Source organism: Penicillium cinerascens, assembly GCF_028974065.1.
Source record: "Penicillium cinerascens strain IBT 15544 chromosome Unknown contig_1_segment0_segment0, whole genome shotgun sequence".
In the NCBI taxonomy this organism is placed as follows: Eukaryota; Fungi; Ascomycota; class Eurotiomycetes; order Eurotiales; family Aspergillaceae; genus Penicillium; species Penicillium cinerascens.
In genome coordinates this window covers 3,004,908-3,025,593 of record NW_026695287.1, presented here as the reverse complement: position 1 = coordinate 3,025,593, position 20,686 = coordinate 3,004,908, and the positions used below count along the sequence as shown (strand labels likewise).

At 51.1% G+C, this 20,686-nt stretch overlaps 9 protein-coding genes across 9 annotated transcripts; 6 read left to right on the top strand and 3 right to left on the bottom strand.

The window, feature by feature from the left end:
* Positions 1 to 987: 987 nt before the first annotated feature.
* On the top strand, positions 988 to 1,747 carry N7498_002679 (sulfotransferase family protein; the record flags this gene model as incomplete). Its single annotated transcript, XM_058449741.1, has 3 exons — positions 988 to 1,057; positions 1,106 to 1,275; positions 1,334 to 1,747. 3 exons carry the CDS (start codon positions 988 to 990, stop codon positions 1,745 to 1,747), a joined length of 654 nt encoding a protein of 217 aa, XP_058312085.1.
* Positions 1,748 to 2,077: 330 nt separating this feature from the next.
* On the top strand, positions 2,078 to 3,884 carry N7498_002678 (Zn(II)2Cys6 transcription factor domain-containing protein; the record flags this gene model as incomplete). The annotated part of the gene is made up of 6 exons (XM_058449740.1): positions 2,078 to 2,134; positions 2,184 to 2,201; positions 2,270 to 2,797; positions 2,846 to 2,995; positions 3,049 to 3,738; positions 3,816 to 3,884. The coding sequence occupies 6 exons, from the start codon at positions 2,078 to 2,080 to the stop codon at positions 3,882 to 3,884; spliced, it is 1,512 nt and encodes a 503-aa protein (XP_058312084.1).
* A 232-nt stretch (positions 3,885 to 4,116) lies between these two features.
* On the bottom strand, positions 4,117 to 5,057 carry N7498_002677 (uncharacterized protein; the record flags this gene model as incomplete). The annotated part of the gene is made up of 2 exons (XM_058449739.1): positions 4,117 to 4,712; positions 4,772 to 5,057. Coding segments are annotated over 2 exons (882 nt in total), but the record flags the coding sequence as incomplete, so codon positions are not given.
* A 583-nt stretch (positions 5,058 to 5,640) lies between these two features.
* Positions 5,641 to 6,558, top strand: N7498_002676 (NmrA/HSCARG family protein; the record flags this gene model as incomplete). Its single annotated transcript, XM_058449738.1, has 1 exon — positions 5,641 to 6,558. The coding sequence occupies one exon, from the start codon at positions 5,641 to 5,643 to the stop codon at positions 6,556 to 6,558; it is 918 nt and encodes a 305-aa protein (XP_058312082.1).
* Positions 6,559 to 7,734: 1,176 nt separating this feature from the next.
* Positions 7,735 to 8,250, top strand: N7498_002675 (uncharacterized protein; the record flags this gene model as incomplete). The annotated part of the gene is made up of 3 exons (XM_058449737.1): positions 7,735 to 7,863; positions 7,914 to 8,144; positions 8,197 to 8,250. 3 exons carry the CDS (start codon positions 7,735 to 7,737, stop codon positions 8,248 to 8,250), a joined length of 414 nt encoding a protein of 137 aa, XP_058312081.1.
* Positions 8,251 to 10,483: 2,233 nt separating this feature from the next.
* N7498_002674 (uncharacterized protein) lies at positions 10,484 to 11,194 on the bottom strand (the record flags this gene model as incomplete). The annotated part of the gene is made up of 2 exons (XM_058449736.1): positions 10,484 to 10,924; positions 10,979 to 11,194. The coding sequence occupies 2 exons, from the start codon at positions 11,192 to 11,194 to the stop codon at positions 10,484 to 10,486; spliced, it is 657 nt and encodes a 218-aa protein (XP_058312080.1).
* A 402-nt stretch (positions 11,195 to 11,596) lies between these two features.
* Positions 11,597 to 12,064, top strand: N7498_002673 (uncharacterized protein; the record flags this gene model as incomplete). Its single annotated transcript, XM_058449735.1, has 1 exon — positions 11,597 to 12,064. One exon carries the CDS (start codon positions 11,597 to 11,599, stop codon positions 12,062 to 12,064), a length of 468 nt encoding a protein of 155 aa, XP_058312079.1.
* A 581-nt stretch (positions 12,065 to 12,645) lies between these two features.
* On the top strand, positions 12,646 to 14,406 carry N7498_002672 (uncharacterized protein; the record flags this gene model as incomplete). The annotated part of the gene is made up of 3 exons (XM_058449734.1): positions 12,646 to 12,677; positions 12,703 to 13,040; positions 13,094 to 14,406. The coding sequence occupies 3 exons, from the start codon at positions 12,646 to 12,648 to the stop codon at positions 14,404 to 14,406; spliced, it is 1,683 nt and encodes a 560-aa protein (XP_058312078.1).
* Positions 14,407 to 14,855: 449 nt separating this feature from the next.
* N7498_002671 (aminophospholipid-translocating P4-type ATPase DNF3) lies at positions 14,856 to 19,775 on the bottom strand (the record flags this gene model as incomplete). Its single annotated transcript, XM_058449733.1, has 1 exon — positions 14,856 to 19,775. One exon carries the CDS (start codon positions 19,773 to 19,775, stop codon positions 14,856 to 14,858), a length of 4,920 nt encoding a protein of 1,639 aa, XP_058312077.1.
* Positions 19,776 to 20,686: the final 911 nt, after the last annotated feature.

Below are 20,686 nucleotides of genomic sequence, written 5' to 3'. Positions count from 1 at the left end.
TTACGTTGATCATACAATAAGTCCACGTGACCGGGTCTAGCGATTAGCTTGTTGGCTCAAACCCCTGCCATGGGGACCAAAATAAAGTGGGTCAACTCTCGCATCGTCTTTTATCATGTAAGCCCCCTGATCATTTACCTACAAAAGGGACTAGTAAAGAGAAATGACTGTCTTCATTTTTGTGGCAAAATAAAAAGCCAGGTGGCTTTGGATTAGCCAAACGGATTAGCGTCGTCCAGAGTTATAGTATTTTCCGGCAATCAAGTAGACTAAGAATATGCATTGGGGACGTACTACTCCGACCCCACCCTGGCTACCCCGACCCTTCCGGCCTGATTTACCAGGTTTCCACTTTATCTGCCGCATAAATCTTACTACGGCTAAGCCTATCTAGGTGTGTTTGCCTGGTAAACCACGCAGGAGGTCGGAGTAGGGGTCGGAGTCGGAGTACGTCCCTATGCATTGTGTTCCTAGCGTGGAAAGGCGACATAGTTCGGAGTCCGAGACCAAGAACCGTGAGTTTTGGATACAAGCATTAGCGGAAATGCTACGCTGCTCAGACTAGCTGCACTTTTATGGTGTAGTTTAGTTCTCTGGGAAGGGAATAACGCTGTGTACTTGTCACTGCGGAATTGTGACATTTGTGCTTGATTTCCGTCGGGGGTCCAAAATGAACTGCTACCGGCTGATAACCTAGTAGCTGGCCAGCTTGCCTTTTTCCCGCGTGGGGGCAGTGCGCTACATTTCAAAAGAATATAGTACCTCCTTGCCATGAGTCAGGTGGGCGGACGGGTGCTACCGGAGATACAAGGGACGGCCAGCCCGATAACACCGCCGATCCTTGTTCCATACCCTGGCTTAAGGCCTAGGATTGTCCCCTCTATAAAAGGGTGGCCCGATCCCAATCACGTTTTGCTTTTGGATGCGAGAATAAATATCTCAAAAAATCTGACAGGGATCACCAATAATCTTCGACTACCTTACACTATGGCCAAACCTACCGATAAAGAGGGCTTGAAAATCCTTATCCTAGGCATGCCACGGACTGGAACACAATGTAAGCCGTGCATTTTTGTTATAGAGCTCTATCTCACAAAAAATACAGCCCTCGCGGATGCTTTAGCCGAACTTGGCCAGGGTCCAATCTACCATATGCGCCATGTGGGAGAGAACAAACACCAACAACAGTGGATCGCTGCCTTGGAAGCTAAATTTGAGCACCATGGACCTCCTTTTGGGCGAAATGAGTTTGAGGCCTTTCTAGGCGGCTTCAATGTAATTAGCCCTAAAGCAGACTTGATTTCTGGTCCTGTTTTGCTAACAAGAACTAAAGGGTGTGGCGGATTTCCCGGCAGCTATTTTCCCTGACGAATTGATTGAGGCGTTCCCAAACGCAAAGGTGATCTTGACAGTGCGCGATGAGGACAAATGGTTTGAATCTCTCAAAGCAACTCTGTGGCATGCTTGGAGTGCACCCGATGCGCCTCGAGATACGCCTATGAGGCCGTTGGCAGATAAATATAATCTCCACATGTGGCAGAACGACTTCCCTCGGTACGGGCGGGAAAAGTACCGAGAGCATAACGCACATGTCCAGGAGATTACGCCGGAAGGGTCTCTGCTGGTCTACAATATCAAAGACGGATGGGAGCCTATATGCAAATTTTTGGGGCTGGATGTACCAGCGACACCGTTTCCGAGGAATGATCATTGGCTAGATTATAAACGGGCCCATGGGACTGCCTGAAGGCAAAATCTTGCGTTTGCCGTTTAATTGTACATAAGGATGATCTGTCGAATTTTAACTATGTCTTATCAAGTTCCGCTTTCAAAGAATCCATGTTAATGGCTAACATCTAGGTCCAAAGTCAGCTATATGAACGATTTTGCAGGTGCTCATATTCTATTCGCAAAAGCAAAACTCCTAACTTAGAGGCAAAGTCTCACGTAATTCGGGCCGGAACCTAATCCCCGCCCAGGGGTAGCCCCGCGGCGGGCAGCCCCCCTATTCAAGCTGGTGGATCGAGTCAAAGCTACTGGAAGAAGAGAAAGTGCTTAAAAATCATTGATATCTGGAATGGTTTACCTAGGCCGCTCAAAAGGCTGTAAACCCTGTAAGCAGCGAAGGAAGAAGGTGTGTACTCTTTCTCTATTTTGGCCCGATAGGACTAACGATCTTTCAGTGTGATGAAATCCGACCTGTATGTCTAACACGACTTGTTGAGATAATTGCCTTCACGCTTTTTCACATCCTAACCATTAAATACAGTCATGCACAACATGTGTAAATACGCGGCGGACTTGTGGCGGCTATGGAAACAAGAAAGCAATCGCAATTCAAGAATACGATAGCCGAAAGGAAGTGGCACTCCCGATCAGGTCTGCCGCACGAGATTTTTCTCTTCCTATCAGGGAGCGACGTCCCAGGACTGGCACCTTGGCCAAAATTGCTCTTTCCAAGGAGGTTCCTCTGAGAGATGTTGATGATTTGAACCTTCGATCCTTCTTACATGAGTTCTGCATCACACCCACGGGCCCTGCTACTTCGTATGGCTTCTTGCGTGAAATAGAGCCAAGACTGCGGCAGCTGGACGAGCAGTCCAATCTGGCGAAAGCGTGCAAGATGGTCGCAATTGCCAGCCAAGGCACCAAGCTCAATCGTCCCGCCGTTCTAACGTCCAAGGCCGAGAAATTGAATCATGAGCTGGTCGCGTCTTTGGCTATTGATCTCCAGCACCACTCTGCGGCGTCTAGACAAGACGATCCCCTGGTCGTTATGTTGCTTGGACTTTATGAAGTGAGTGGTGCGTTAAAATCGGTTGTCACTTAGTCTAACGATGGAAAGATGATCATCGCGAATAATTCAAGAAATGGTTTCCACAATGTACACGCAAGTGGACTTGTCGCTCTCCTCGGGTTAAAGAATCACCCGATATCTGTTTTGGAAGCTCTTCACGATGGCAAATCGCTCGGGAGCCTCAGGAAAGGTTTCACGGTATGCCCCCTATTTTTGCCGACCCCAATTGAAACTAAATTACTTGCCTCCAGAATGGCGAGCAAGGTGTACTCGCTATGCCCAACCACAAAACTTTGACTGAATCCCTACAATCCCTGCTGATCGCACTTTTGAGAATTGGAGAACGAGTTAAAGTCACCTCGACGGAGGGTCTCATAGATTGTGACGAGAAGGTCTGGCTCCTGCGAGAAGCATTGGAGCTTGATCAAGAATTCGCACAATGGGACGAGTCCCAAGATCGGACATACAGACCGAATATAATCGGTCAGGTGGGCCAAGCCAGCACCACCTCTGAGTACAATGTCGGCTATTGGCCGGGACGGGTGGACATATACTTTGATCGCTACATTTCCGGTATCTGGAATATCTATCGAGCGGCGCGTCTATATCTCTCGGAGATGATTTCGAGTCTCTCTAATGGCAATAGGAACTCAACGACGGAACTCAAACAAGTGCAAGAGATGGATGTTCTTGTTCAAGATGTGTTGTCTTCTATCCCATATCATCTTACGGACAATCTTTATGGATTCCTAAATCAGATTGATAATAGAACTCCTCTGGCAAGTGTCGGAAAGGCAGCATCTGGGGTACTTGTTATGCATCCACTGCATGTTATTTCGAATCTCCCGGCTGTGGATCCTGCTGTTCGGAGTTATTTGAAGAAATGTCTTGTCTGGATTGAAGAGAATATGGGAGTTGGACAGGCTTCTATCTTTGCAAAAGTGAGTGGATGCATACTTCGTTTGGCGCCGTGCATGCCACGAGCTATACGGATTATACTGATATCTTGCTCCTCTAGTCCTCAACTATCGAAACCGAAGACTTTGCTAGCAGTTGCACGCTTACGTTAATTGGCATGATGGTTTGACAGGAGAAAAGGACAAATGCAACAAACATGCCACATTCGCAAGGAATTGTAAAATGGATAACTGAAAGAAGAAGCCATTCATATTCATATCACCGAGTCTCATTTTAATCATAGTCCCAAGTACACTCTAAAATCCCAGGATTACAAGATAGCCCCCCGAACATGGAACCAGGCTCTAGCTTCATCAAGCCCCAGAATTGTCACCAAAAGCATCCTACCAAACATGTCCACATCATCCGGCTGCGCATTGAGCAGCACCGAAGAAAAAGTCAAGATTATGCACAACAAAATGCTCTCGTTCCGCCCACGCAACCGCAAAATCAAACGCACTCTGAGCATTCCACAAATGCGCCGACATATACCATGCATGGTCCTGATAAATCCCAAGCTTGCCATCACATTGCACAGGCACCTTACCCTGGAGGAGTTTATAGATTTGAATAAAGTAATAAGTCAAGAGGACAGTTCGTCTGGCGGACTCTTGCAGAACCCACGACTCCCAGAACTCGATGATAGAATTCATTGATAAAGGGAGAAGTTCGGCGGGTCCCGTAAGACCTGGAACATAGATATTTCTCATGAGGGCGACCACTGAGGCTTCCAGGGTTGTGAAGAGGGCTTCGGCTCTTGCTTGGGAGCGGATGTCGCTGTCGAATAGGCGCATTATTTGGTAGAGAATCAGAGCATGTGTGCGAGCTAGGATTTCTCGGGTGGTTGTTGGTTCTGAGGATGAGAGTAGGTCTCGTGTCCGGTCGTCGAAGAGGGACATTATCACCGGGGCGTTTATTTCGGTTTTGGACATGTAGAGTGAGCAGCAGGCGTAGGCATCTGCACGGAATATGTTTAGGTAATTCATCCGAAAAGAGGGGGTTGAGAGTTCAACTGACCTTGCATTGCTCTTGGCATATTTCTTTTATAGAGGGATGGATGGCACCAGGGAGTCTGATTCTGAAGAACCATCATTCTTGGCGTTTCCTTGAGAACGTCGATGGCGAATTGAAGATGGGTGGCGACAATGTCAGGAAGAGGCCGTAGCGGCCTTGTTCTCGACTCCACTAACTCGCGATTTGGTAGAGATTGATTCGGGAGAGATGCCAAGTCGTCATGTATACCCAGCACTTGGCTCCGGGGTAGATAGTGGGGAGGATATCGCGGCTGTCCATCATCAATGTGGCTAATATTTGGCGCGATGTTTGATTGTGAACAAAGGGCTAGGTCTAAATTAAAGGGCGAAGAGAGCACGTCGGCCTGCCATGTATTTGTCGGGGCCAACAACGCGGGTATGTCTTCCACGAAGTCGGGATAAGCTGAAGGCTGCGTTCCGGGATAGACGCACGGTAGATTCCGGCTGACGCACCGGGAGCAGAACGGGAAGGCAAGGTCACACCGTCTTTTAGACGTCTTGCATGTCTCGCAAGACTTTCGGCGCGGTGGAGCGCCCGTATCGTACATAGTGCCTGACCGAGAAAATCAGCGAGGTTCAAAAAAATTACCCAGGATTCAAAAAGGCCGTGGATCCTGTCTTTCCATTTCGGTGCTAGCGTGCGGAATTCCGCCTGCTAAAAGTGGATCTGGCTTCCGGCCCCTCCAATCAGTGGCGGAGTTCCGCGATTTATACAATCCCGAGTAAGAAGACTAAGGAAGGCGATAGTGGAATAGCTTCACAGAAAGATATAAAGAATGCCAACATCTCCGAGAAATAGGGTCAATCAACTATTTTTCTAGGACCCATTCATTATTGGATCTCAATTCAATCATGTGCTCGCCTAAAGTTTTCGTTTGCGGTGCAACCGGCACCCAAGGAGGTGCCCTCATTCAGAACCTCCTCGAGCATCACATTGAAATCCATGCCATCACCCGAAACATCAACTCCGATGCCGCGCAGAAGCTCCGCTCTCTCGGGGTCTCCCTCGCGGAGGGCGATTTCGACAACGAGGAAAGCCTAAAGAAAAACATGACAGGCTGCACAACCCTCTTCCTCAACTTAAGTCCCGACCATACCAACCCCAAAAGAGAGCTTGAACAAGCTCAACGAGTCCTTTCTCTGGCCAAACACCTCGGCGTTCAGCAAGTCATCTACACCAGCGCCATGGGCACCACGGACCCTACCCGTCTTCGGCACTGGAACCCCAACGGTCCTGTAGGCATGGTAGTTCTCGGCAAGCAAGCCATTGAAAACGAAGTCCGAAACGCAGGATTCAAGCACTGGACAATTCTGCGACCGGGCAACTTCATGTCCAACTTCCTCGACCCGCTCGTTCGGATGTACCAAGGCCTCGTCGAGACGGGCACATTTACCACCGCTTTTACTCGGGACACGGTGCTGCCAATGGTTGATCCCAACGACATCGGGAAGTTCGCGGCAGCGGCAGTTTTGGACTCTGACAAGTTCAATCAAATGGAAATCGAGATCACATCGGAGATGATGGGAGTTGAGAAGGTGATGCGGGATCTGTCGGATGCAACTGGGAAGGATATGAAAGTTACTTTCTTGTCGGAGAAGGAGATCGAGGATCGGGCATCACAGGACCCGTTTCTCGGTGCACAGATGGTGATTCGCGATCTGTCATTGTTTGTTGATATGGAGAAGGTCAAGTCTTGGGGGGTAGAACTGGGAAGCTTTGCCCAGTTTTTGAAGCGGGAGAAGACGCGTGTGGATTCAACCTACCTGTGAATACGGTGTTGAAAGTTCTTAAAAACGGCTGGTTACATGTATTTAGGTATTATTGAAGATGGAAGTAACGCAGATGCAGGGCGGCGGGCAGCCAGTTGGTATCGTATGTGTGCTCTTCAATGAACAAATTATTTATGTCAAGTCGATTAAGTGTAATCAACCCTTGCAGGATAATCAGGATAATCAGGATAATCGGGGTAATCAGGAACCTCGTGTAATTTCTCTTAGTGACCATATACCCGACACCGACAACCACCACCAGAGGAATGCGCCTATACTCCAGGGCTTGTTCTCGTCGTATTCTCGATGCAGCCGTTGAAGTGACTTCCGAGAGTTCCATATAACGGCGATCGATCTCGATCGACGAGAGCCAACATTCTTGCTTCAACCGCTTGGGGGCCTTACCACGCCGTTGGATGGTCTTTGGCTATACTCTCTCTGATCAGGCAACCCTTGAGAGCTCTCAATCGCAGACAATGATATCGTTTTCTAAAAATAACAGTCTTTTTTATAGACAATGCACGGGTCTTAGGAGTACGACGTGTTCCAGATGGGTTTACCAATCATACGTGCAGGTAGCGTGCATGCTTCCTCCAGAGCCAATAGGCACAGCCGGGTCGAGTGAGCGCTGTCGGCCACATGAAAGGGCCTACCGGTGTCCTACGCCTCAATCCACTGCCCCGGGTACTAGATCCAGTGAAACACGGTGAGATCGAGTAGCGGGTAGTGTAAGCTTTTAGGCCGGCAGCGGTAGCTTTAGCGGCTTCGAGGGACCCGGATCGCCGCGGTAACCACGCGCCGAGAAGCCGGGGGACCAAAAAAAGCACCTAGCGTGGGGAATCAATTAATTTGGAACCGGGATTCGGTGTACATGTGCCTTGCAGTATCATTGGCGGATCCCCTCAAGGGCGGTCCACACCGAACAGAAAAGAATAAGGATTGGGCCTTGTACCGAGACAAGTTACCGAGATTTGCTAAGATCTGCTGAGACTTGGCGAATCACCACGGCGCGACCACGGTCGCCTTTGAAACCTTCCTGGTCGAAAAATCGAGTCTGGTTCCTGATCATCTACATATAAATAGTTCATTGCCCGTAGCTTGATATCTCCAATTCACAGCATCCGCCCGTTTAATTTAATCTAGTTCTAATTTCTTGTCGTTCGTTCCACTTTCAAAATGAAGTCATTCTTTGCTATCGCTGCTTTCGCCGGTGTCGCTCTGGCCCAGAGCGCCCACATCGGCCTGCCCACCGCCGGACAGAAGGTCGAGAAGGACAGTGACGTGACTGTCCAGGTCCAGCGTCCTGTATGTTTGATTTCTACCGGCCTTTCACGTTACGATTCTAATATTAGCAGAACTCCCTCACCGGATCTATCGAGATGGCCGTTGCGATCGGCATTTCCTCATGCTCCGGCACCTGCCACCAGGCCGACGAGGTCATGGGAACCATTCTCTACAATGGCAAATTCGACCCCCAGTACCACGAGCCTAGCCTGCCTCCCTACCAGAACTTCTCCGTGAAAGTCCCGGCCGATTTCACTACCGGCTCTGCCCAGATCAACGTGGCTCACGCTACTCTCATTGGGGTAAGTACCGAATCGCGAATGTCTGCACACCGATTTCTAACGTAAATTACAGGCCGGACCTTTCCCCATGCTCGAGGCTCTCAACCAGAGCGTTGTCGTTGCCTAGTGGCACGTCATTCATGACCGTATTTGATTATTGAGCCTTTCTGCGAACAATTTGTATATCGTTCATTCGCATTGTATCTTTGTCGCAAACATATTCGGTTATATACTGATCAGCACAAAAATTGAAATAATTTGTCTTCAAACGTTATTACTATGGCCCTTCCCTTTTCATCAAATTCAAACACCTCGCCAAGGGGTTCAAGTTGAGGACCGGTAACAAGCCAAGATCATGCTCTAAAAATAAACTATAGGAAATTCCCCTAACATCGCCCTTGACTTCTATAAAATACTACCCAAGCGATCCTCACAGGATGATGGAGAGTGTATGGAACATGGGTGCCTCATGTTCCCCCCTTGCCGTTGAAAGGAGCGATGAAGGTGACCAGCTTCACAAATGTGGCTTTGAACTCGGTGTGCGTAGACTCAATCTTATTGGTAGTTCAGAGATTTTTCACCACCGGCTGGTCCATCCATTGTTACGGACAAAAGCGGGCTGAAGGTATGCTACCTCCTGGCCGACTTCAATCGCTTAGCCCAGGCCATTGTTCCACTCACCCATGGCGTGGACGCGATCATCTAAAGCGAGAATCATCGGCTCGTCTGCAGTTCCTGGAATAGGTACTGACCAACCCGTCGGTAATTACTACCGGAAGGAATATCAGCTCCTCGGCAAGATCTGAGGCGTAGCCTGATATAGCCTGTCGAGTTTGTTCGGGTGATAACCCGATTAGTCTAACTCTAATCCCCAGATGCTCTAACTTTCAAATACAAGGAGCATAATTTCTGCTTCGGAATTTCAAACGGATCTGTTTGGCGTACACGGATACACTCGACCATGTCACTGTGAAGTTTTTCTTTTGGGACGCTTCTATAGTGGTGGGAGAGGTCAAGAGCAACTATGCTGCGCAATGCTTGACCGGAAGAATTGCATGATGTCACAGTTGCTTCAGATCTTATATGGAGTCAGTTATAATTGCTCTCCTTCATTTCTCGAACCACTTACCGCATATTCCAGTCTCTGATACGTGTCCCTGACGCCCAGTAATCGGGTGCAGGCGATTGTTGGGAAGGAGAATGGTCGAGGGCAAGTCCCTCGATGCGAATAAACGGAGGCATAGCATCGAGCCATGGATAGTGCGTATACAGAACAGGGAACAACTGATTACCAGTTTGGGCCTGCTTGTCGAGTCTGCTGACCATTTTTATCTAGTTCTGGACATCGCTCAATTGCGAAGTCGTCCCCTATGTTCCAGGTCAGTAGCTGCATGATCAAGACATGCCAGCTGCGGAACAACCGCAAGAATGTGCATTAGCAAACAGATGGAGAATGCTGCAACTGGGCACCTTCATCTAGAACGATAACCTCGTTCTAGACCTCGGAGGCTGCAGCTCGGCGTGGTTGTAGACCATGTCGGTGAGGTAAAGTACACTAGGCCCTTCAAAAGTACCAATGCGTACCGCCACGGACGATTCCAGCCCAGCAGTCAAAGAAAGCGGGGATATATATTTCCACAACCCCTCACTGGAGCTCTTGAAATCTCCTATTGGATAATTCCCACAGCATGGAGCTCGAGGTTGCGTTATTTTACATCAGCCTGCATCCGAAGTGGAGTCAATCTAGGGACGGCAGCTACGCCACCGTGAGGAGATGGAAGTGAACAATCCTGTTCAGCTCCACCAGTAATGGAGAACACTACGCTTTGACCAAAGCTAGAATTTGCGGGAAAGTCGCGGGCCGCGGAATGCGAACCTTGGCACGGCAGTTCGGGTCCGACCCTCAACTACAGTATTCACAACAGTAGATAGTGACATGCATCCGACCCCACGGCAGGACCCAGGACCCGGGACCCAGGGTGACGAGCTGGCAGCGTAAAATTCGGCATGAGCGAACAGCGGGGAAGCAGTCCGTGTTGAGCTCCACATGGTAACAGCAAGGAAGCCCGGTGGAGCTCGGCAAACCACTCGCGAACTGCCTCAGATCGGATGCCGGATAATTGGGTCTTAGCGCACCCAGTGGGGATCGCAGGCTATTAGTTCGATCCACTGTTCGTCCAATATCTAGTGCGATCGGCCTAGCGGTACAGTACACGCCTTGACGATGTCGGGCAAATTTGTGCCGATGATCACCCACGAGAGAAATGAAGTAGGATGTACATGTCAAATTCTATACTGCATACAGCAAACCGGAACGATGACTATCATGTCACATCTCCACATGTAATATTACCTCGTCATCATGACTCTGCCGTCACTCGTTTCAGTCGAACTTCCAGCCCCTGAGCACCGGGTGGCAGATCAGCTCCATCATCATTTTGATCAAAATACAATCGCCACACCTCGCGCCCATCGTCGATCCCCAGCTCGTGGTTTGTCCGATCGTGGGTCTCATCGTCCGGTAGTCGCACGGCGAGCCATCCTTCCCAACCATCCAATGTCACGTACGTCTCGTCTTTGGACCAGTCAAAAGGCCCACATACGTGGCCCTCACTATCGGGACGGCCGCCCCAGCGCAGCTCATGCGTGTTTTTATCCAGAAACACCCAGCGGAGAGTCGGAGTCTCCTCGCCACTGACGGTCACCAACCCAGATGTATTACTGGGCGGGAAGTCTGGGTGTGAGTAGAATCCGCCATTGTAGGGGACCATGGTGGAAGCGGGCTGCTTGGTGATATAGAGCTGCAGCACATTAGCACAGAAGTCAAACTTCCGAAACTCGCTGCATGAACTTACCTTTCCGTCCCGACCCACTTGCACCATGGCATTATGAACCTGCTCCCGCTGCCCCTGCGTGCCCTGAGTTAACGACACTGTGGCCACGAGATGGGTGCGCGACTTGCGCGCGTTGTTCACTCGGTCTTCCTCGTGCTGGCGGCTCCCCTGCGTGGCCTCGTTTAGACCGATCATGGTCGGTAGCATGGTCGCCATCATGACGACACCCAGTACCATCGTGATGGAATGGGCGCAGGTACGATCTCGGGTGTGTAATTTGAGGAATAGTTATACTGTAGTGGGCGCCAGCGTGTAACAGATAAATACCGAGCTTTCCAGTTTTAGCACCGGGGAGATGGCAGTGGATACAGTTCAACCCGAGTGGATGAAGTCCACTTTTATCCCCACGAGCTGCATCACTTTTCTGCAACTAAACAAAACGAGCTTGATAAACACACGGACGGTCCATTCCAGGACCCAGCGCTTGCAGATCGCTGAACTCGTTCCAGCTCCCATCACTGCCGAAGGGAAACTTGAAATAGCTCACTGTCGAAATCCCTCCAAACCCTTCTCTTGCTTATTTTCCCCCTCCTCCTCACTCTTCATAAACCACTCCAGCGACACAAAACAAATTACACAATGGCCGACAGGTATCTCAGCATCCTCCAGTTCCTCATCCCCCATTTTGACCTGCCCACGGTAACTTGGTTCTTCTACTTTGCCTCGCACTCTTTACCAATGTCCAAAAGGAAGACCAAGAACAAGCCGCGGCCACCCCCAAATCCGAATCTACCCAAACGCACGCCATCTCCTGATCCTCAAGCCTTCACTAACTCTCCTCCGCCTAGTACTACCGCCATGACCGACTCTCTGCCAAAGGGAGGCCGTAAGGGCAACCGACCCGATGAGGAGCACAGCATCTTCGGAAACAAGGGTGGCGGTATTGCCACCCAGCCTTCCTCTGGCCTTACGATCCCTGGCGAGACCCTGGGTGACACGGAGGGCAAGGAGAGTCTGAAGATCAAGATCCACCTCAATCTGCACGCCAAGGTCCGACTTGACCTCGACGCTCAGCTCTATGGTGACATCGTTATCGGTCTGCTGTAAACATTGGACATTAGTATGTATGGCATGACTGGCTTGACTTTGGGGAAACTAATGCAAAATAGGTCGATGGACAGTCCCGAAATGACCGAGCAATAACAAATGTATATACATGAATTGAATATGGAATAATGCCCGCTTAAGGGTTGACTCAAGCCTTTACGAAAACCTTACCCATATTTTCGCCCGTATTATTGATTCGCTTGTCATGCGTCGTATCTGTTGTAGCAATCTATGCTATATGGTGGATGTTGATGTTGTTCCTTTAAATCCCTGCAATTGGCCCCAGCTCGGTTAGACCCCTGTCTAATTCAACCTCCCTTCCTTCCGGTCAGTCCCCCATCAACAAAGCCTTATCCTGATGTCCAAATGCCCCTTGTGGTTAATTCCTGAAACGTATTGAAAAAGTACCCTGGCGTATTCCAATATCGACCATTCTTGGCAGACGCGTCCTCCACCCCCTGGTTTGGAACGGCGTAGCCATCTACAGGTTCTGGTAAAGATACAATGATACCCGTGCGCCGATTCGGCCTTTTCCGCTTAGGTCAACGCTCTTGGGGGCAAATATCACAACTTAAGACAGCATGGCACAGGATTTCTTACTCAACGGAAGCATGTACAGGCTCCGCAACGCACAACAGTCAGCCCAACCTTGCGCCTCGCCCTGGAAATGTATCCGACACAGAAAAAGTCCTAGATTTCGACCCCTACAATTATACAGGCGCCCGCTGGCTCCTAAAAGACAACGTTCAGCGCCGGCTCCGGTACATCAACTTCGACTTCAACGAATTGAGCGAGAAAGTCCTGGCGCTATCAGATGCCAAGTCCATTACGAACTGCGAGAAGATAGAAGGCAGCAACCACCGAGTGTTCACCTTCACTCTCGATAACGGTAATTGCACTATAGCGCGACTCCCATTCAAAGTCGCGGGTCCGCCCAGTCTAACCACTGCCTCCGAAGTGGCTACAATCAGATACCGTCAGTCTACATCGGTAAAAAAGTCCCATAACCGTGGAACTAACATTGTTCAGTTCAACAAAAAACAAATATCCCAATACCAAAAATACTCGACTGGAGCGCCGATGCCTCCAACAACATCGGGAGCGAGTACATCATCTCAGAGCACGCACCTGGTACAAACCTCTACTGGAAATGGCCCGACATGACAGATGACCAGAGAGTAAAATGCATAGAGAACATTTACCAAATACTCAAGGAAGTAGTTGCATTGGACTTTCCCATGTACGGAAGCATCTACTTCGCCAATACATTAACGTACCCAACCCACGCCCTCGACGACAAATTCTGCATCGGACCTCATTGCGGAGAGCGATACTGGGAGTGTGGAACAACCAAATTCTACCACCATCATGGATCTCCTACTCCAGAACCATGTATGCCCTCAACCCCCAACCAAACCGAGCCAGTCTTAACTCCTACAGTGCCTGACATGCTAGCATACGCCAACGCACAAATCAACGCCGGCCTCGCCCTCCTTCCACCAAGAACACCAGACCCAGACCTAACCCCGCAACCAACCTACCAAGGCTCTATCATCCAACACATAAAACTGCTCGAAGCCGCCCGAGGCGTCCTACACGCCATATCCCAAGATCCACAACTCAAACCCCAAAGCACACCAACACTCCTACCAGACGTACAAAAACGCAACATCCTCATCTCAGACTCAGACCCATCCGTGGTAACAGCCATCCTCGACTGGAACGGAGCTGCCATCGAACCCGCATTCCGGTATGCGAGCGCGACGCCTGATTTCGCGCATCGCGCAGCAGGGAGACCCGTTCCCAACGGAGCGGTACTTGAAAAGCGGATCCATGCGGAAGAGGAGGATGCGGAGCGAGGAAGAGACGAATTGTGCGCGGAGGCATTTCGGGACGCTATTCGGGATATACCGAGGCTGAACGAGCCGAGAGACATGCATGAGAACATCTTCCGTCTCTACTGGGTGTGTGCGGATACGTGGTCGCGGGGAATACCGAGTCTACACCATGAACTTGTTGAATTGAGGAAGGATTGGAAGGGTCTTGGGTTCAATGGGACGTGTCCGTATCCGGAGCCGAGTGGGGAGGAGATCAAGGTGCATGAGAAGGAGTATGAGGAGATGAAAGCGGTGGTTGGGTTGAAGGAGGTGTTGTGTACTACTTTGAACGTGGAGGTTGATGGGTGGTTGATTGAGGAGAATTGGGATGTTATGCAGGAGGTTCACAAAGATCTTTATGGGAAGGCTTTGAACGAGTTTATGAATGCGGAGCTTGAGGAGGGGGAGGAGAGGATCGGGGAGAGGGAGGTTAGGGCTATGTGGCCGTTTGATGTTCCTGTTTAATCAGGTCTGATGGTTTGAGGGTGGAGGGTTGGGGTTTGTATTATGTTGACTCTCTCTCCTCTCATGTATGCTACGTCCGCTCTCTACTCTGCTCTGGATACGTGGAAAGAAATAAAAGATATGCTTAGGACTTCATGATGAGGTAGTAGGAGTATGATATGTACCGGGAGTCATCCCAAAACCACTAGCAAAAGGAAACAACCAGACGTAGATGGACGGGGTATCTAAGTCTGTCTCGACTATGCACGATAAAAAAGGGAACGATAAACAGCACCAACGCCGTTTAGCTCAGGCAGAAACAAGGACAAAAACACGCTATGAGGGAATGACGCGATGAGAAAATAAGGGAAAGAGGAGAAAATAAGGGAAAGAGGAGAAAATAAGGGAAAGAGGAGAAAATAAGGGAAAGAGGAGCAACCGCTCGTATATACAAATGATTTACACATGAGTCATTTCAGCTGACCCTTGCGGATGGTACCGAAGCCTTTGCTGAATAGTTCGTGAATTTCGACTGAGCGGCGACGCACACAGGATTCACCCGGTGAGATGGGTTCCGAGTCAGCGATGGGGGTGACAGAATCGATCACATTGCTTCCAACGTGGATCATGCTGGCACTGGCACTGGCGCTGGAGTAGCCTTCCACCTCGATCTCCTGGGTGACAGGCTTGGACTTGGACTCGGTCATGACGCGAGGCCGGGATAAGAGTTCTTGGACCTGGCGCTCGCGGGCATCCAACTCGGCATTCTCGCGGGCGTTTTCGAAGCTGGACTTCTTTTTTCCGTGGGCCCAACCTTGCTGGAGCTCCGGGGCAGCTGCTTCTTCGAAACGCTTGCGAATATCGAGGTCCTGCTCGAACTCTTGGAAGATGTCCACGTCTGTGGGGAAGAAGAGGGCGCGGAGGGTGCTGACTGTGAGTTCGAAGAGGAGGACTGCCGCGACGGCGATGAGGAGGACGACCCAGAAGAGGAGATTGTCGCCGACGTGGTGGAGGAAGTTGTCGGGCACGTCGTAGATGCCCTTACCAGAACTCATGGTGTAGCGCTCGGAGAGGATCATGTTCCATAGGAACCAGCCGCCGACGGAAATGATGGTCACGATCAAGGAGAGGTAGGTCTTGTTGTGGACTTCTAGGACTTGTAGTTTGAAATTGATGACCACAACACAGGCGGTAAAGGTAAGGAGGCCGAGGGAGAATGTGTCGACGCCACTTGGGTTGATCTGACACATGCCGAATAGACCGTACATGGTGAAGAAGATGATCACAGCTTCACAGGCTGCCATAAAGGTCCAGCCCAGCCACAAGCGGATATTGAAGCCACCATGTCGCTGGCCCCGGGAGTAGAGCTCAGGCACGGCCAGTAAAGTCGATGCGGCGAGGTCCTTGGTAAAGATACCCAGGAAGATGACAGCAAGCGAGGTGAAGAGAGTATTGAACATACTCAAGCTCCATGGCTCGTACAGACTGGTTCCGGTGTAGCCGTTCCAATGCTGGTACAGCGCCTGGGTGAGGTAGAACAGCATTTCCTTCCAGAATGTGCCGAGTGTGTATTTGCATGCGCGCATGTAGTTCCACCTTCCGTGAACGAGCAGTAATTTGAGCAGGAAGCGGAACTGCGCAATCGAGTAGTCCGAGATACGCGCCGCCTGAAGACCCTCCTTACCGGTGATACCGATACCAACGTGCGCCTCCTGGATCATCGCGATGTCATTGGCACCATCACCAATTGCAAGAGTAATGGCGTCATCCAGGTGTGTGCGAATAGACTTTACCAGGAAAGCCTTTTGCTTCGGGCTGGCACGACAGCAGATGACAGAGTCGACACGAATGGCGAGTTGGAAGAATCGCTTCATCACAATCTCATCCGCCTCGATCTTTGACAGAGTCTGGCCATCAACAACCACAACAGAATGGGCCACGCGGTTGCGACTGATATCGGAAGTCAACTGGATAATAGTCTGCTCGACGTCACCATTCTCATGATCCAGAATGGTCAATGTCGAGTAGTCCTTCACCAGTCGGCAGGAGTGGCCGACATTGATGGCGGTCTCACGCTTGTCACCAGTCAACATCCACAGCTTGATATTGGCACGACGCAACTTGTCAATAGCCTCCGGGACACCCTTTTGCAACTTGTCCTCAATAGCAGTCGCACCAGTCAGCTCGAGCTGCTGCTCAATCTCCTCGCCAACCTGCTCGATCTTCTGCTGACGGTCAAGGATACTGGTAGACGCCTCGTGGTAGGCAGCCTTCCAGGATTTGTACGTAGCCTCGTCCAGGAAGCGGTGGCCATAGAGCAAGGTGCGTAATCCATCGGTAGCAAAGTCATTCAGGTGCTGGAAGCATCGCTCGAAGACAGCGGCCTCGTTCACGACAAGGGCCTCTTCGACCAGATCCTCCTCTTCCTCGCCATTGGTAGAGCTACCCGAGTCGGAGATAGCCGCCGAGTTCCGTCCCATTTGTGCAGACGGGCGTGGGCTGTAATATTCGCTATCAGGTCGTCGGTCGAGAATGCCACCATCCGTCTCACGGTCGCGCAGCCAGACATCAATACTTTCTCGCAAAGCCGACGCATGCTGACCAGAAACGGAGGAGCGTCGACGGTTGAAACTGGGCCGACTCAAGCTGTTGCGAACACCACTGTCCTTGCGGCTGTGGTACTCGCTGTTGCGACGAATGACCTGATTCGCTTCTGCGGCCTTGCGCTTGCTGGCATGGCGCTCAATCTCAATAGCCTTCTCATGCGCCAAATCGGCCTTCTTAAGCAGACGCATAAGAGTAGTATCGGCACCCTTACAGAAGACACAGATACGCTGATCAGGCATGCGCACCACAACCGACATGCGCTTGCGCGCACTGGAGAATTCAATCACGTCCATAACTTCGTAAACTTCATCTTGGGAAGCCTCTTCCGGGCCATTGGGGTAGGTACGAATCGTCAAAGTGTTCACTTGGCGGTCAATAACCAAGTATCCGAGTTCCTGGGCCGCGAGAATCAGGGCAAGCTCGTCTGGTGAGGCAGCTTGGAAGGAGACGTTGCCATTCGCATCCTCCTCTGGAATACAAGTATGGCAGAGAGCGATGGACATGATGAACAGTTTTGCCTTTCGCGCGAAGATTGTGTACGGCTTGCGCTGGATGTACTCAAGCATGTCGGTGGTCCTGTAAGGCGAATGGCGGAGGTGGCGCATCGCTTCGAGGCCAGCAGAGATATTGGAAGGCCGAGGACCGGATTGCATGCGCGCCTCGGACGCAGTTGACTTGCGGCCCACAGCTTTCTTTCCCTTGAGGTTACGCTTCTTGTGGATGAGCTTCGTGTGGTCACCGTCACGGGCAGCTTCTTCCTGAAGATCCAGATCGTGCAACCACGCTGTACCAGCAACGCTCATCTTTCGGAAACGCATCGAGTTGTTCGTCAGGGTACCGGTCTTATCGGAAAAGATGTAGCTCACTTGGCCCAGCTCTTCGTTGATGGTGGAGGTGCGAGCCTCGAGAGGGGTGTCGGTTTCGGGATCGTACATGTCGATGTCGTTGAGCAGGAACATCTGGACAACCTTCACAATCTCCATGCTGACATACAGCGAAATGGGTATCATGGTATTGAACATGATGAGGAAAGAGGTGAAGATTGGACCGTATTGCACGCTCGCGTCCGTCAGGTACCAGGAGTAACGTTCCACGTTCTCGGACCAGAACTTGTAGCAAACCGTGCAGATGACAGCCAGAATAACCACCAGAGCCACAATCAGCATAACGACGCGATTAACCTTTGATTGCAAAGTCGGCTTCTTGATGCGAGGATTCTTGTTGGCGTTCATGCGAATCTTGCATTCTTCGCCGGTGTAAATAACCATGCCGATGGCTTCGTCGGTGTTCCGCAGAATACTTCCTCGGTAAACGATCTCGTTATTGGTCAATGGCAGCTTCTCCTGGGCGTTGACAGTAACATGGCCATCAAACTTGTAGAGATCCATGTTCGGGTCCTCTACAACAAAATGAAGTGAGTTGCTGGTGATGTCCTCAACTGTAGAGCAAACCTTCGAAACTGGCTGGCACGGCTGCTTGTTCTTGAGGCTGGTCTCACCATCCAGAGCCATAGTCTCGATATAGGCAACGCCGTTGGGACCGTTTGCATGCAGCAAAGCGAAATCAGCCGGAACTGGCTGATCTCGCTTAAGCTTGATGACATCTCCGACCCGGATATCCAGCCACTTGATCTCCACCCAATCTTGGACACCACCAGCCTCGGATCGAAGCACCCAGGCAAATCGATTGTTTTCTTCCTTATCCAAACGATACCGGCGCCAGTCATCAAAACCTTCCTTGCCCATGGAGATACCGACGAAAATCAAGAGTGGAACCAGAGTCGTATAAGTTCCCGTGGTACTCAGGCCGGGAATCATTTGCAGAATCGCAACAACCAGGAAGTAAAAGTTCGCCAGTTTGGTGAACTGCGCAAATAGCTGCCGGGGGAAGAAGCTCCAGAAGCTATAGCGGCTGGACCGAATCCAATTTCCAATGTAAACCTTCCCGGTGCGCTCGTCAACAAATGTCTCAACCAACGACGGGTTCAAATCGATATGGCGTCCGTCCTGAGTTGGTGGGATGTCTTTAATGCGCAAGATGAACTTTTGCATTGCGGTCATGACCGCCTCGAGTCGGGAGAAAATCACCGCCGTGGCAGCCTTCCTCTTCAGCCATTCGTCCTGCGCAACAGATGTGTAGTGGTCCTTGCAGGTGCGCTCTGAAGGGTCGGAAGAAGGGTACGTCGAGCTTTCTTTCAAGGTAGATCCAACAGTTGCGGTCTGCGCAACGATCAGCTCGTGCTTTTCATCGATAGCACCGGGCTCAGTGGCCACCGGGGCTGGGCCATCCTCGGGAACGGGGCTCGGCCCCTTGGCCTCACCCAGCTCGGCACCAGCGATATCGGTTTCCGAAGTTGGCTGGATATTCCTGTTGAAGATCGATCTGCGGAGGGAATAGCCACGGTTTCGTGAGCGCGAACGCCCAGATTCCGGGCTCGTTGGGGAGGTCGGGGAGTGCGGAGAGAGTGTGGCCCCGGGGGTGGCCCCGGGGGCAGCACCGGGGGAAAGAGGGGAGATGGGAGAGCGAGGAGGCGATCGGACAGTTGGAGGCGCCAGCGCCGTGTCGATTGTCAGGCCACGCGAGCTTGGGCGTCGGTCCCAGTCCGCCTGTCGCGGTTCTTCGACAGGGACTCGTTCGAGGTCTGTTGAAAAGCGCACATGGTTATATTGGGAGGTGCGCCGCCCGGAGTCCGATAAGGTGCGCGACGAGACGAGAGAAGGACTGGCCGCGACCTCATGCTGCTCCGGAGGGTTGCTATCGGAGGAGGACTCGTGGTTGGACATTGCGGAAAATGCTAAATGCTTCGGATCGTGCCTGCGGGGCACCCGATCGATCACTGTTCTTCCAGAGATCTGTGATTGACTTCCCTTTGTTTCCTATAATCGAAGCGATCGATTAAAAAGACACTGGATAAAGACCATGCCTCCTTTATCGTTCACCACACGGTCCAGCGGGCGAGTTCTTCGGTCAAACGAATGCTGCAGAAGATCGCAAACGAGAATACGTCCGACGCAAGGGACAAGAAATGAGGGGCACGACTCTGAAGATGCGGAGTAGAGCGAATGTGAAGAGAAGATAATATCGCAGCAGTCGCAAAGTCGCCCGTCTCAAAGGTGCAAAGAACAAAGTTGTTAGCGTAGAGGCGAGGACCGGAAACGGGAAGACACCCGAAACGGTGAAGCGAGAGGCAAAAAGGCAGCAGAATTAAGTTAAGAATTGACGAAGAGCCAGAGGAGAGGAAAATGGATCTCCACCATCGCAGGCCCGGCAGAACAGTGTCCAGGCTCGTGGATATGGGGTGTGGAGACTCAACGCGCAACGGGGGGTTGAGTTGGATGGTTGCATCCACCGGACGGGGCCCCTGCCTGGTTGCGACGGCACTCAGCCACGGTCGAATTTGAGGAACGTTTATAAATACTGCCGCATCCATGGGTGGCCCTGTTCACAGCCCTCTTTTGACAGGAGGGCTGTGAACAGGGCATCAACAACCATTGGCCAACCGGCTGTATTCCACGGTCGGCGTGGCCAGATTTCCATGTCAGTTCGGTGGCAACCCTATTAGGGACAATACCTACTCGTTCGACACGGTCTACAGTACACACTGTGCACAATGTACTTCTACGACTATTCCCGACTAAACTAGGCAGCCCTTGGCGTAAGCGAACTCGCAGTGCAAATACCTGTTCTCGGTCTG